Below are 15,200 nucleotides of genomic sequence, written 5' to 3'. Positions count from 1 at the left end.
AGAGGCGGGGGGGGGGGAAGGCAGGAGGGGGAATAGATGGGAAGAATGCAGAGCAGAGGAGGAGGGGGCAGGGGAAAGCAGGGAGCAGGGAAGGGGTCTTCGGTACTGGAGAAAGCAAGGCTTTCAAACTGGGAGGCTGGCCCCAAGGCAAGACTGGGGCCCCTGCTCAGGGAAAGCAACAAGCTCAAGGTGGCCCTGCAGCCCAAAGGAAGGAGACAGGCCCCTTTTGTACAGAGTTGGCCTCAGCAGCAGGGGGGGAATGGGACCCCATGTCTAATGGAGGTGGCAGGCATTTGGGACAGGAGTGGGGCTCATCACCCCTTGCAGAAGCCTTGGGGGAGCCCCATCTCTGACAGGGATAAGTCCAGGCCCTGTCCCAGTCTCTTTCTTGGCCCTATTTTGAAAGAGCAAGTGAAGACTACTGGGAGACAATTGCACACTGCCTCATGAAATTTCTCACGCTGCTGCGCAGTCCCACCCTGCCCCTTTTAAGGCCCTGGGAGGGAAGAAAACTGCCACCCTGGGATCAGAACTCCTGTTCCCACACCCCGGGAAGATACTGCCTTCTGCTGGAAGTTGCAGATCTGTTTTCTTTTGTACCTGTTTAAAACAACAACACCACCACTATGGTTCCTGATCTCTCTCCCCATTTCCATGGTGGTGGTTGAAGGTCGTTAGGCAATATGGTGACTAGAAAGCCAGAAGTCATCTATCGCTGCCATTCACATCCACCACTACTACCCCTTCTGTCCACCCAATGCATCTCCATTCTCCCAGCCTCTCTCTCTCTTCCCCACAGTTTCTCAGGGCTTGAGCCCCACTCCACATCGGGCTTGGTGGGTTTATTGAGTGCAGCAGAGTTATTGGTGGAGAGCTCCTGGTTGCAGCCCTGATTTACACCAGGCAGGAATCCAGCCCTTTTGATTCATTCACACAATCAGTGCCTTCTGCTGCAGGAGTGACTCACTCTCCAGGCATCAATCTAAACTCTGACAGCCCGGAAATCCGGCATTAGCCCCGGGGAGGGAGCAACTCATTCAGTAGGAGAAAGGATGGGAAATGGCCAAGGAGAAGGAATGTGTGCCTGAGTGGCACTTACAGGAGGAAGAGGGCTGTGAAGCTGGGGAGCTGTGGCACAGAGCACAGGCAGGTCTCCATTCTTTTAGCCTGTGTCTCCTGTGCATGCTGACTGCTGGCGGGGGGCGGGGGCAGGGGCGAGGATGCAGAGGGAGGATTAGTCCCCCCACAGAGTTGCTTCCACGGAGGGTGTGCCCAGACACCAAAAAGACTGAGTTGGCCAAAAGAGCTGTTGAGGGAGGAGCATGTTTATTTTTACCTCATTCCTTAGATCTCAGAACTCATTCCGTAAGTATCAAGCTTTTAGCCCCATTGCCCACTTCCTCATCTTCCCACAGCTCCACCCTAACAATTCTCCATCTGCCTCTTCCCACAGCACAGTAAACAAGTAAAGAAATAAACAAACAGCATTGGTATTCCTTTTGGCCATGAACTTTTTCTTCCCGGTTGGTGAGAAAAACATGGATGCTCCCTTGCCATCCAGATGTAGCAGAAGAAATGAGTGTTTGCCCCTACGCTCAAGAGCTGAGGGTGGGAAAGAGTCAACCGGTGGTCACTGCAAAGCTTGCAAGCTCAGAATCTTCCAGCAGAAGCATTTCAGAAGATTCTGCTGCAGAATTCCATGAGGTATTCTGCTGGTGCTGCAGAGAGAAGTCCCTTCCATGGGAAGGCACCTTGGCAAAACCACAGGGCATCTGAGAGCTGGAAGGGGCTCTCTTGGGGCCCAACCCCCTGCTCAGGGCAGGAATCCAACTGAAAGCCTCCATTTCTTTGGTGTTTGGGCCACCATCAACTGGCCCTTTTTGTGGAGTACGTTTGTCTAAGATTCAGTGAATCCACCTTCCTGTCACTTAGATCACGACTCTGTCCTGCATTCTGGAATGAGCAGGGCAGGTGTTGTCTTTTTTCTATGTGACATGCTTTCAGTAGTTGAAGAGTGCCACCATATCCCCCCTCAATCATCTTTTCTCAAGGCTAAAACATTTCCAGCCCTTCCAGCCCTTTCTTTGCAAGACTTTGCTTCTCGTCCTCAGCCTTGGTGGAGCTGTTTCAGTTTGTCAGAATTCTTCCTAAATGATGGTGCCTCCTTATGTGGTCTGGTGCCTGGGCTTGTTGACTGGGAATACACAGCGTGCTGTGTGGGCAAAGGAGGGGGCACAGGCCTTGAGTTTCTCTCTAGGCTTCCTAGAGGCATGAGGTTAAAAATGATCCTCCAGCTGGGTAGGACTTCAATCCTTCCAGCCCCCAGCCTGCTTGTCCTCTGGCTGCAGGACACCAGGTTGGGGAAGGCTGGACTAGATGGACCTGGGTCTTCTAGAAGGACTTTTCTTGTAGGAGGGTGGTGGCATAAGTCTATTGTATCTGCCAGTGTTTGGAAACATCTGGTTTCCTAATTCCAACTGGTTGTATGACTGACCATTCCTTCTTATACCACAGAGGAATACAATGACTTTTTGAAGGAATCCCTCATCTCCAGTGCTGCAGAGACAGTCTCACTCCCAGTCACCTTCCTTGAAAGGAACATCCCAAATAAGCCTTCAGTGTTTTATGTCCTTCTCTAGTTTCAATCACCAGACTGAAAGTTCCTGAGATGTAAACAGTCAGCTTGTAGGAGTTGAAACTGCCCCATGTGGAACAAGCCAGATGATTGTCCATAAGAAAGGAACAGGCCCACCACAGCCCCCTCCTGCAAACACACCCTATGTTGGCAAACAAGGAGGAGAAGGGGGACATGGACCACAAGGAAGGGAGCGAGACTGGGTGAGCATGGAAGACTCCAGCATCGCCTGGTGTTTGCTAACCCCTCCATCGCAGTTTTGAGGTGTGGTGTGATAAATGCAGAAGACATCACAGCTACTTCACCCCCAAGGACACGAAAGAGAGAATGGGAGGGAAGAGCCGCCAGGACTGCAGGGAAAGGGGAGGTGACTCACCCTCTCCTGAAAGTGCCCTCGAAATGCCTGATGACCCCCCTCCTCGCAAAGGCCTCTCTCTCTGGGTACCAAAAGGAGTCACGCCTGAGCGGGGAGGGCAGAGAGAGCAGGCAGGAAGAAGAAACGACGCGAGACTGGGAGCTGAAGGTAAGCACGGGCGGGCCGGGTGGTTATGCGGCGGCAGGTAGGCGCGGCGCGGCGAAGCAGAAGGCTTCGATGCGCTGCCTGCTCAGGGCACCGGCGAAAGGCGCACCGGGGGAGTGCGGCGCAGAGGTAAAAGAGCCGCAGCGTCAGCCCGAGGTCTCCGTCCTATTTCCTACGGGCTCAGGAGGCCTCCCAATGCCGCGCTTGGCACGCGGTACACGGAGTGCACGCCGAGGTGCCTCAGCGCGCGTTCCCAGTTCCGCCCCGCCCGCGCATGACCGCAGATGATTTCCCCCCGGCCCGCCGCCAGCTTTCCAGGAAGACAGGGTCTTCGCGACGCCGACATGATTCGAAAGAAACCACGGCTCTGTTTCTTGGCCCGGCACGGGGGAAGCCCCTGTGAAGATCTGGAAGGAGTTTCCTCGGGGGCTCCCCAGGTCTGTGCCCCTCCCACCCTTCAGTCCGAGCGCCTCATTCATTCACCGAGTCCGCGCCTCCCCTCTCCTGCGGCTTTCCCCTTCTCTGCTGCTCCCGTCTCAGCTCTTCATTCATCCGCTGCACTCTCATTCATTCAGCCGGGCGGGCGGGCGGGCGGGCAGCCATTCACTCGCTCACTCCACGGGCTTATTTCCGTTTCGCGCAAGCGCGGGACTCCCCTCCAATCCTGCTCGAATTTTATGAATGAACATTGACGTCAATAGAGCCCCCCACGTGGGCCGGGCTGGAAGTACAAAAGCGGCCGCCCAGCCCCGCCGCTGTTCAAGGTGCTGAACGTCTATCCAGTAGAGAGAGCGACGCCCGAGAAAGGCAGGCAGGCAGGCGGCGGCGGCGGCGGCGGCGGCGGCAGACGGGAGGACCGGCGAAAGGGTGGGGCGTGCAGAGTCCCCGGCGGCGCAGCTACACCCCAGCCGACAACGCGCCCCTCCCCCAGGACCACAGAGAAACGTCGGTGAGAGTTGGCGGGTGGGCTGGAGTGCCCTCCCAAGAAGAGGGGGAGGAAGAGACAAACGCCCCCCCCCCGGCCTCGCCCATCCACGGAGGTGGGGGACTGCTGGTGGCGGGGAGAGGAGAGCGAAGCCACGTCAGAAGAAAGCCGGTCGGTGGGAGAGCCCCGACCGAGGGGGAACCAGATCGCCGACCCTTCGGGAGACGGACAGGGCTGGGGCAAGGGAAAAACTTGCGTCATTCCGGAATTCAGGCGGGAGGGACACGGATGTATAAACCTAGCTGACTCGGGTGCGAAGGAGAAGCGGGGGAGGGCCCAATGAAAGGTCTTGATCGCGCTGTTGTTTTCTGAAAAGCAGGAAGGAGGAGTGGCGAGGCAAAGGGGATGCCTCCCAGGGGTCTCCAAGGAGAATGGGGTGGCTTCGCTCAGTTTGCGGGAGAGCAAACATTGCGGAAATCGCCAAGGCTTTTTAAAAGGAACATCAGTACGACTCAATCCAATCAGTATGGAAGGGTTTCGGGTGCGGCTGAGAGGTCGAGGGGCCGAAGACGAGCCTGGATGGCTACAGGAGCGTGGGATGAGGAAGGGTGAAAGGAAGCAGGCGGGGAAGGGGAAGCTGAAGGGGAGGGGGCCAAGGCTGCGGTTCCCCAGCACTCCCTGCCAGCAGGGGCGGTGGGTGTGGGGACTGCAGAGCGATCTGCCGCTTCTGCTGCTGTTGCGCTGCTGGGGGAAGGGGAGGCTGCTCCTTTGCCCCTTCCAGACAGCCACCTGCACCGGTAGCTCGGGGCGGGGGCAAGCGGGGGCGGGGTGATAACTGGGCCAAGGGAAGCAGGACCTGTTCGTTCCAAAATCACTTGAAGGAGGCAGGGGCAAAAGGATCGCACTGAGCCTACGCCAAGTCTATCACCGACGCCAGGAACCAGGTGAGGCAAAGGAGAACCCCGTCCCATGAAAGGAGGATTTCATTCTGTTGAGGGGGGGGGCAGAACGTCCCCTCCCAGATGATTGGGCTGAAAGAGCGAGTGACTGGAACGGGTTGGCAAGAGACAATAATACTGCCGGCAGCAATTCATTTCAAACGAAGAGCCACCCCCACCTCCGCCAACACACTCCATGGAGAATGCAGGAGGTGTGAGTGTACTCAGGGCCCTCGGGCGGGGCGGAGGTGCCATCTTCCTTGGAGCAATGCCTCTCTATGGCGCAGGGAACAGGAAGACTTTGGCACTCCCCAGCCCCTAGGATCCTTGCAGCCATTCCGTGGCCGTTCTTCTGAGTGTCACTCAGACCTTGGAGACCTCCTGCCCAGCCTTTCCCCATGGCCAGCCCTTGTGAGTGCGCACAGGCAGAAGGCATTTGGACAAAAAGGGCCGGGGAGACTGCTTGGTGGCAGGCATGGGGCATGCCCTCCCAGAGTCAGTCCAAGATTAATGTGCAGTGCAGACTGCTCCCCTCTAATTGTGCAGCTGGCAGAAATTGCTCCAGCCAACCATACCAAGCAGCTAGCTGGGGGTGGTATGAGAGAAGAGGTGGCCATCGAAGGGGGGAGCCAGGCTCACCTTGCCTCTGAGGGGAGCAGCGGGCCCAGCCAGCGCCTTCCTTCCATGGTTCTGGGACTCGCAAGAGGTCAGCCAGGGTCTGTTGCTTCTGGGTCCCATCAAGCTCTGACCTTCTCCCTTGTCTGTCTCCCCCCCCACACACAGATCGTCCAGCTTTGCATCATGATGCTTTGGCCCCAGTCTCTCCGCAGCGGTGCGTGGCTTCTTTCTCTCTGCCTCTTGACTCAGTGTCACCTCCAGCTGGCTGCCCCCCTTTCTCAGGGGTTGGAGGGCCACTTGGGTAAAGCTCAAGAAGAGTCCAACAAAGAAACCCCACTCCGTTCATGGCCAGAGATGGACCCAGATGCTGGGAACCAGAAGGGCAGCAGAGAGGAACTTTTCCAAGACATGGACCCCAAGGCCCTTGCTGCTGTCCTCCTGCAAGCACTTCAGATCACACCCCAGAACTCCAAGGAGTTACCCCTAAGCCCCAAACCCAGTGCCAATGAGGAACGAGTCCAGAGTGAGACCAAAGGCTCTGACGTGCAGCCAGGGAGACAGCAGGGCTGGCAGCCCAGAGACCAGCCTCAAGAGGAGGAGGCAAAGGAAGCTGCTGAAAGCATCTCTGACGGGCGGGAGATGGAGAGCCTGAAGTCCATGCTAAAGGAGCTGCAGCACTACAGCCCCACCAGTAAGAGAGAGGAACCTTCTCACAGCCGCCCAACATCCCCCTCTGAGCCTTCCCAAGGCACCCACCCTGATGACATGCTCAAGGAACTGGAAGAGTACCAGCAACTCAAGAGCAACATTAAGCGCAAGGCACCACTCCATGAGTCCTGGGCTGGAGCCCGGAAGCTGAGACAGCAGCAGCACCTTGAACATCAACTCTTGCAGCGTCGCTATGAGGAGCTGGCTGAGAGCCGGAGGCAGGCTGAGGAGGCCCGCCGGGCTGCGGCTGAGGAAGAACGCCTGGCAGACATGGCCTCTGATCTGCTCCTTCAGTACTTGCTGAAGGATGGAGAAGAAGATGAAGAGGGACAGCAAGGGGCCAATGCCCAGGAGGAGTCCGAGGAAGAAGGAAGCAAAGGGACCTCCCTCCTCTTTGAAGATGTGGAAGACAATGTAGCTGAAGACAAGAGGTCCAATGAGACCCCAGAGGTGGAGGATGATGAAGACATAGACCCTAACACCATTGATCGCTTGATCGAATTGTCCAGCAAGCTGCACTTGCCCGCGGATGATGTCATTGATATAATTAATGATGTTGAGAAGAAGAAGAAGGAGGAGGTGCCTGAGTCCAACAGCAAGAGCAAACTGTTGGTGGCTCCATTGCACAGCAAGCCCAAGAAGACACCTCCTTACCCCAGTGCTCACCAAGAGGCCCATCCCATTCCCAAGGCGTTCTACCCCACTGCCTTTCAGTCTTACCACCACCTCCCTAAGCAGGAGGAGGCTGCCTGGAACGAGGTCTTGAAAGGTAATGAATTCCCCGCACCCAAGCGGTACCAGGCCAAGGACAGAAGCACCAAGATCTCCAACCACATCAGCCCCCGGACTTTCCAAACTCCAGTCTACCACCACTACCACCACCTGCCTGGCCCCATGGTGCCACGGGATGGCTATTATGACATCCAAGCCCATGATGAGGACCTAGAGAACTACCTAGAGAGCCTGCTGATGAAGCACCCCAAAGTTTTCTAGTGAAGGTGGCAGCTGTTGCTTCTCCTCCCACTCCTTCCCCACCCAAAGAAACTTGGCCACTCACAGTGTTTCTGACATAAATCTGGGTTCTTGCATGATTCAGGAGAACCAAGTCTCCCCACCTAGCGAAAGGTCCCAATAGACAATGTCCAGGTGCAACCAGCTACTGGTGGCATCAAGGAAAGCAAAACCTTCCCTTTCACCTGATTTCAGACAGCTGCCCTCCACTGGTCAAAGGAGAGCTTTCTTTCCTCAATATCCAGTTTAAAGGACCCTCTCCCGTGAGACCATTCCCCAGAGGCACTGTAAGACCCCTGAAGGAACTGCAGCAAGAGACCTTTGCAAGAGCAAACAGGACAAATCACAGGCACTTTCTTCCCAGGGCAGCTTCAGGTGAGAATGCCAGTTGTACCATGACTCCTTGGAAGCTCTTGGTTAAATTAACCTTCCCACCCTGTTTGGCAGAACTCTGATAAATCCACATTTCATAGCACTCCCAGAAAGAAGTTTCAGAAAAGAATTAGGGGAGAGAAGAGGTGGAGGTTATGTGCTACAGCCCCCAAGTTGGTGCTGGCAACAAAGACTGCCCGCTGGGGCTGAACATCAACCTTCCAAATAATCTCTACTCACTTACCCTCCCATGCCCAGGACAAACTCCTTTGCCTCCCTCCCCTCCAGGTTTAGCAAGGCAAACAAGCAAATCTAGATCACAAGAATGTCCAGGATGGGGTGGGGCTGATCCTGAAGTATGGATTGCAGCCTCGGTCAATTCCAGTCAACTCTAGATGGCGACTTTGAGGGGCAGGGGGTATATTCTGTCTTCAGGAGACAAGGATAGAGCAGCTGATTAGGTCAAATTCTGGACCGCAGGCTTCCCTGAAACACCATTATTGGGCTGGGGGTGGGGGGATGTCCAATAGAACAGCCTGTTACTACCTGCTTGTTATCACAGTCTAATTAATGAGGATAAGTCAAGTCCTGTGAGTCTTACGCTGTAGACTCTCCATGCTGGCTACAATCACACTCAAACCAACATGAAAACTACAAGTGGCTTAAGGAACAGCTGGTTGGGATCCTTTTCCCTTGAATATTCCAAGGTAGCAAGAGAGTGCCTTAGGAGCACAACTCGAGCCTGCTCACCCAAGTTCTTGGGGTCCATTTACACTTTCTCCCGTGCACATCTGCTTTTTCTACTTATCAGAGAAAGGAATCGCAAGAATCAGGTGAGAAGCAAACCAGGTTTTCCAGACTGGTTGAAGGGGCAGGAAGTAAGGCTGGCTAAGGAACGGCCTCAAGGCCTCAGCAGCATCCGCTCATTGGCTCTGGATGCTCTTGTGTTCCATGGATGGGACGTCCAAGATGACGTTTCCTCACAGAGTTTAGATCCTGCCTCCAACTTTGCCCTCGAAACAGGCCTGCCCCATCTTAGAGGGGAGAGTCCAGGACCACATTCTTACTGGTGATTTATACTATCAGCCCCCACCCCCCGCCTTGTGGAGGTGGCAAAAAGCCTGTCTCATGACTGAGACAGCAGCACCGGGAGGGTTGGGTGGGCAGTGCGAACCACGAAAGAGGGGAGTGCACAGCCGTGATCCCCAGCAGAAAACACCTGCTCTTTTCTCTTGCGTCTGCTCTTGAGGTTCTCTTTCTTTCTGGCTCCCACTTTGCAGAGTTGCTCAAAAGGACACCCTCCTGGCTGCTGGCAATCCAGGAGAGCAATGCCGGGCTGCCTTACCCAGCTCTTAGAGCCTTTCTTCCAGCAGATGGTTGACACCAAGGAGTCATGTGACCACTACGCTGGTATTCTGCACCCAGAACCAAGGGACCCTCCAAGGGATGGGGAGGTTGGGCTTGAGCATGCTTTAGTACACCTGCTTGTGAACATTCATGACCATCCAAAGCTGCCTGCCTGAGGGATCTACCTGGGTGAGCAACAGGAGGCAAATAAGGCCGTGGCAAAGGCAGCAGTTTGCACGTGTGTAAGAATTTTCCACTGACATCAGTCCTAGAGTGTGCAAGTTTCTTCAATTTGTGATGTCCAGTCCTGTAAAAACAAACAGAAAAGTTGTTTTGATGTCTGGTCCATTTTGTTGTACTTGAAATAAAACACATTTGGCCTGTTGTAAATAGCATGTCGAATTACTAGTTTTGCTAAGAAATAAAAGCAACTATTTTATTATGAGTTACTCTCATTATTTGCAAATTGGTGGGCTACAGGCCAGATGGGCCTCTGCCCCCAATACAAGATCTGGGAAGCTTTAAATCCTCACCAGAACTAGCCCTTGCCAGGGAAGTGCTGGAACATAATAATTTCCCAAAGTAGCCTTTGGGCGTGTGCAGAGTGGCAAGCGCACCAGCTCACTCTCACCCGGAGGACAGCCCCTCAAACACGAGTGAGGGCTGGGGTCCTTGGGGCAGAGAAGCCAGCCATGCGGCACCCCAGGGCTCCGGGACTCTTTCTGAGAGAAGGTCGCTGCTCTCCCCAGGACTTCCGGAACCAGCGCGAAGAAGCCTCATTCGTCCCATCCGGGCAGGCGAGCGAGGCCAGCGCTGACTCGCTGGGTGCTTCCAGTTTGTCCCACCGCCCCGGACCTGCCCTTTGGGAGCTTGGCCAGGAACGGAGCCAGAAGCCAGGGACAAAGCATCCCACCTTGGTGGGCACAGCGCAGAGGGGAGAGCGAGCATAGATCCAAGCACAGGGCTTGGGAGGGGGGGAGAGCGTCAGGAGGGACCCTATTGGGAGGGCCACCAAAGAGGGATGGGTGGAGAGGGTGAAAGGGGGAGGGAGGATCTGCCCAGGGCTCTCTGACCCAAATAACCTAGGCAACTTGGCATGCTGGGAGCACAAGCCCCTCCTCGGCACTCAGCGAGCTGGCTGGCTGGCTGGCTGGCTGGCTGGCTGGCTGGCTGGCTGGCTGGCAGGTGGGAGGGAGGGAGGGAGGGAGGGAGGGAGGGAGGGAGGCCGGCCCGGGGGAAGGTTGGAAGCCCAGAGGCTGGTTCGGCTGCTCCCGGCAAGTTCAGGGGGCCTCCCACCTGGGAGGCCAGCTGTTGGACAGCCTGGGTGCCTCCCGCACAAGTTTCTACTTGACCCACCAGATCTAGCAATGAGGGCATGTCCTGGGTCCCCTCCATGAATCAATGATATCCTGTGGAACCCAGGAGCTGAGCCTTCTCAGTGGCAGTGCCCCCTTTGCAAAACAGCATTCCCCGGAGGTCTGGTAAGGCTTTGAAGACCAGGCTGCTTCCCCAGGCAGTTGGGCCAAGAGGTTAGACCAGCCTTCTCGTGGCCATGCATTTTTGTGACTGGAAGAGGTGATAGGTAAGAGACAGAGAGATGGGGCTAGGCGTGGGTTGTTGTTGTAACTGTTGGGTTTTAACCTTTGTATGCTGTCCAGAGTCCCTGTTGTGAGATGGGCAGCCATATAAATTGGGGAGACAGATAATAAAGTTCCACAAAGGAACTCCAGGAAGAACTGCCTGGGTTTCCGAAGATGCGCATCTCAGCTAACCTGGGATTGGCCACGGCCTTAGGATGTAACTGCCTCATCAAGCCATAACACGGTGGCTTTCAGTGCTGCACCGCATCCATTAAGTCCAGGATGGAATGAGGTGCATCAGTGACTGGAAGACCTGTTTGAAAGAAAGTCCTCTCCTCATCTCACCTCCCACCCCACCTGCCAGTCTGAGCCCATGCTCCTAACAATGGAAAATAGGCAGCCACCAGAGCGAGGAGTTGCAAAGCTTCTCCATCCTCATTCAGCCTGAGTTTACAGGCATAAAAAATGTACTGGGCCACTTGGAAAGAGAGGAAAGCCCCCTCCTAGTTCCAATAGTTGAATTTCACAAGGTCCTCCGCTAGGCTGGAAGAACACTTGAGGTGACCAACATGCGGCCCCGGTGGTCCTGCCTGAAGTCTCACGGCCTCCTTGCGCCTACGGCCTTGCTGCCCTAGGAACACTTCTGCAACAACCTCCCCTCGCCCAAGCCATCTCACTAGGCCCCCCAAGTACCCTGCCAGGCAAGATGCTGTGCAGCAGCAGGAATAAGGGGGGTACCTGACCCCCGCTTGGCACCAGTCCTCCCCACCCTGCCTAGGTGGTCTCCAGGAACAACAGCAGGGCACCGTCTGACCCTCCCTGTTACACCTGGCCCAGGATCTCTCTTCCCCCCACCCCTGGCTAGAACTGAGTGTGTCCCTGCAGCCTTGTGGCCAGCTGCTACTTCTGGGATCCCTGCTAGGCATAAAAGAAAACATCAGGCCAGGCTCTTCCAGACACATTTTATTCAGAAAACCCGGGAAGACATTCCCCTCCCATTCCTTGGGCTGGAGAGGTCCACCTGCAGGAGCGGGGGCAGAGAGGAGAGAAACACCCCCCCCAAACAAGCCCCCAACATCCAGAAAGCAGCCTTCGGGTGCAAGGAAGCTGCTGTCCTACTGGTGACCTGGGACCCTCCCAACACTGTGCCAGCTTCGGGGGAGTCCGAGAGAGAAAAGGCAGGAGCCGAGACCTCAGCCAGGCTTGGTCAGAGGCTGCCTGTGCAAGTCAGCGGCGGCAGCGGTGGCACAGCAGGATGGCACTGCGGGCGTGGAAGGGGGCAGGAACAGATAACTGAATGATGAAGACGACGGGGAGTAAGGGGCTTTCACCCGCCAGCACCCTGGGACCATGGCGAAAACTGCCCTGGATCCTGCCCCCGAGGGAGAGCCGCTTGGCACTGGGTTGGGGGCTGGAGAGTCCGGCTGCCCACCACCGAGGAGCCTCACGAGTAGGTATCTGCAGGGCCTGTGGGGCAGCGGAGGAAGGGGGAGGGGCAGGGTGGTGAGGGAAGATGGCCTGAGATTCTGAAGGGAGCCTCAGCTACGCCAGCCCCATCTCCTCCAACACACTTCGGGGTGACTCGTCCTCCTGCAGGAAGGATGAAAGGGGGAGAATCAGCACAGGGGTCCCTGACCCAAATGACCTAGGCAACTCGGCATGCTGGGAGCACAACCCCCTCCCTGAGAGATAGTTGTGAGAAGGCACTCTGCACACACTCAGCATGCTCCTGAAATTTCACCTAGCAGCACAGCTGTTCCAGTTGCTAGAAGGAACCCAGCATCCCACGTGCCCCCGGAGGAGCCAGGTGACTGTGGCAGCTCCTCTCCCCTCCCCTCCCCTCCCCAACGCTCACACTACAGCTCTGCGGGAGCTGAGTCGCCCACACCGGCTACTGCGGGAGCGCAAGCAGAGCACAGCCGTGCCCGTGGGTGACTCATGGGATGCAGCCAGCAAGCAAGCGGCTTCGGGGGAGGCTGCTTCCTCCCCCCAGCCACTGGCGGGGGCTGCAGCTGACCCTTCGGACTGGCCCACCCCCCCAGCCCCGCACCTCTTGCAAGAGATCCGCCTGCTCAATGGCTTTCAAGACGCTCTTCTTGGAGGTGTCCTGCACCTCTCCCCCCATCAGGAATTCATCCAGGATGAAGTAGGCTTTTTCAAAGTTGAAAATGATGTCCAGCTCGCACACCTGGGGGGAGGGGCACAAAGCAGGGAGGCCTTTGCTGGTGATCTGTGGGGGAGCAGGAGTGCCCTGCCCATCCCACGGCACAGCTGCCAGGCCCAGTTCCAGGCCTGGGGAGGAAGCGGGGCCTGGCATCGGCAGACCCAAGCAACAGCCACGGGTCCAGGTTTCATGAAGGCGTGAGGCAGAGATCGGGGTGCTGCCAAGAGCTGGCCTGGCAGAAGGAAGCAGCAGCAGCAGCAGCAGCAGCAGCAGCAGCAGCAGCAGCAGCCCTGTTGTGGGGCACGGAAGGGGGGGCCACGAAGCAGTCAGGATCGACGCAAGGAAGGAAAACTGCAACTTCCTAGCCACCTCCGGCTCCGGCGGACACACTCACACTGCCAAAGTATTTGTCTAGCAGCTCCACATATCGATGGATGAGCTCCAGGGTGATCAGCTCGTTGTCCTGCCCCTCGATGGCACAGCAGAAGTACAAGCTGGCATACCTGGGCCAGAGGAGAAGAAAGCAGGGGCTGAGAGTCTCCCCCTCACCCCACAGCAAACACCAAAGCGCAGCCCCTTCCAGAGGGGAGGGGCAGAGAGGGGAGGATCCGCCCCCCCCCCAGGAAGCGCTGCATTCTTATCAGCCATGGGAATGAGACCGCAGCCAGCGAGAAGCCCCAGAGGCACCTCCTCTGAGGGGAGAGGAGTCCCACTAAACCATCCTCAGGACACAGCCCACCCCAACAGGTGGAGCACCCACCTCCTCGGGAGAGAGGCCAAGCGGCACTCAGGGCACCACTTAAAGGGCCAGAAAGCACACTGCCACTCCCTGAGGGTTAGGTTTAGGGTCTTGCAAAGTCGGCCCAGCTGCCCGTGGGGAGGACACAGGATGCACTCGATGCCAGCTTCGCTGAGGTCTTGCTGCTCCAACAGCCCCAAGCAGAGAGGGAGTGGGTAGGGCCAGGCCGTCTCCTGTCCCCCAGACCCTGCCTTTTGGCATCCCCACTGGGCGCACGCAGGAAGGGAAGGAACAGGAAAGCACACACACAGAACGTGGCTGTGGCAGACGAATGCATGGCCTGCTGGTTCCTCCTCACAAGGCCGGACTTTGGGGAGTGGGGTGGCGGGGGCTTCCAGAGCTTCTGTCCCCTTGTAGCTTCAAGGCAGAGGACCCCCTTGCTCCCCATATAACAGGAAAGCTCCAGAGAGCAAAGGCTGCTCTGGCCCTCCTTTCACCGCCCGCTTTCTGGACCCACCAGCACCGCCTCTGCCCCCCACCGCGGAAAGCAGAAAGGAAGCCAGGGGCCGAGGAGGGGCCGTGTCGCGTGTTCTCCCACAAGGAAGGCACCCCATCCGCAGAGAGCCCCAGAGGACGCCGGTGGCAGGCCGAGCGAGCGCAGCCTCTCCCCCTCTGACGCCCCCGAGGCAGGAAGGGGCCAGCGGAGGCAGGGAGGAGTCACCTCTTGTAGACCACCTTCAGGTCCCGCCATTCCAGGAAGCTGCACATCTTGGGCTTGCGCGCCAGCACCACCTGCATGAGCTCGCGGACCATCTTCTTCTTGTCCTTGTCCGAGGTGGCCAAGTACCACTTCTGCAGACGCAGCTTCCCCTGCCGGCTGAAGAGCAGCATGAAGCGCATCTGCGGGGCACAGAGCGGGTTGGGGCGCGGGCGGGAGGGCGGCGGGGACGGGCCACCCGCTCGCCCAGGCGCCGGCGCACCGAGGCCGCTCCGGGACCGCGGGGCAGGAGCCGCGCCGGGCCGCAGCTCTCCCCCCGGCCTGGAAACAGCCCCGGGGGGTCGGTCTCCGGTTTTCCGCGTGGGCGGTGCGGGAACTGAGAGCGGCCGCGGCGGGGCAGACTGTCTGGCCCCCCCGCGAAGCTTCTGAGGAGCCGCGAAATCCGGGGCGCGGAAGGGCCCGCGGGGGCCCGCGCCTTCTGCCCCGGTTCTGGACCGTGCCCGTCGGAAGCCGCCTCCCCCCCGCCGCGGGGCGGTCCTGTCACCGGCTCCCAGGGCGACCGCCGCGCCGTGCCCTGCCGGGGCCCGGCCGAAGCCGAGGCCCGCCCCGCCCCGCCCCGCCCCGGAGCCTCCCGCGCTCGCCGCCGAGGCAAGCGGGCCCGGAGGCCGGCTTGGGAGCGCCCCTGCTCGGCGGTCCGGCGCCCGAGTCCTCCCGCGGCCCGGTCCCCGGTTGCCCGCTGCCTCCGCCCCCCTCACCATGGCGGCGGCGGCGGCGGCGCGTCCCTCGCGGGCCCGGCGGCCGCTTCCTCTCCGCCCGAACCTGCCCAGGTGCCCGCCCGCGCATGCTCGTGTCGCGCACTTCCGGGCCCGGGCGGGAGCGGTTGCCGGGCGACGCGGGCGACGCCCTGCCGTGACGTCAGCGGGAA

At 58.2% G+C, this 15,200-nt stretch overlaps 2 protein-coding genes across 2 annotated transcripts; one reads left to right on the top strand and one right to left on the bottom strand.

Annotated features, from left to right (window-relative positions):
* The first annotated feature begins 3,969 nt into the window (after positions 1–3,969).
* Positions 3,970–9,458, top strand: VGF (VGF nerve growth factor inducible). Its single transcript, XM_088142105.1, has 2 exons — positions 3,970–4,104; positions 5,802–9,458. Exon 2 carries the CDS (start codon positions 5,820–5,822, stop codon positions 7,335–7,337), a length of 1,518 nt encoding a protein of 505 aa, XP_087998231.1. The 5' UTR covers positions 3,970–4,104; positions 5,802–5,819; the 3' UTR covers positions 7,338–9,458.
* A 2,144-nt stretch (positions 9,459–11,602) lies between these two features.
* On the bottom strand, positions 11,603–15,189 carry AP1S1 (adaptor related protein complex 1 subunit sigma 1). The gene is made up of 5 exons (XM_088142177.1): positions 15,031–15,189; positions 14,279–14,457; positions 13,213–13,321; positions 12,705–12,842; positions 11,603–12,244 (listed from the first exon to the last, which is right to left on the bottom strand). Exons 1-5 carry the CDS (start codon positions 15,031–15,033, stop codon positions 12,197–12,199), a joined length of 477 nt encoding a protein of 158 aa, XP_087998303.1. The 5' UTR covers positions 15,034–15,189; the 3' UTR covers positions 11,603–12,196.
* Between the last annotated feature and the right edge of the window lie 11 nt (positions 15,190–15,200).

The sequence above is a fragment of the Python bivittatus genome, unplaced genomic scaffold, assembly GCF_059951505.1.
Source record: "Python bivittatus isolate LINGU-HERP-01145 unplaced genomic scaffold, Pbiv_v1 ctg000370_np1212, whole genome shotgun sequence".
Classification (NCBI taxonomy): Eukaryota; Metazoa; Chordata; class Lepidosauria; order Squamata; family Pythonidae; genus Python; species Python bivittatus.
The sequence above is the reverse complement of the archived record's forward strand: the minus strand, read 5'-3'. Positions and strand labels throughout refer to the sequence as shown.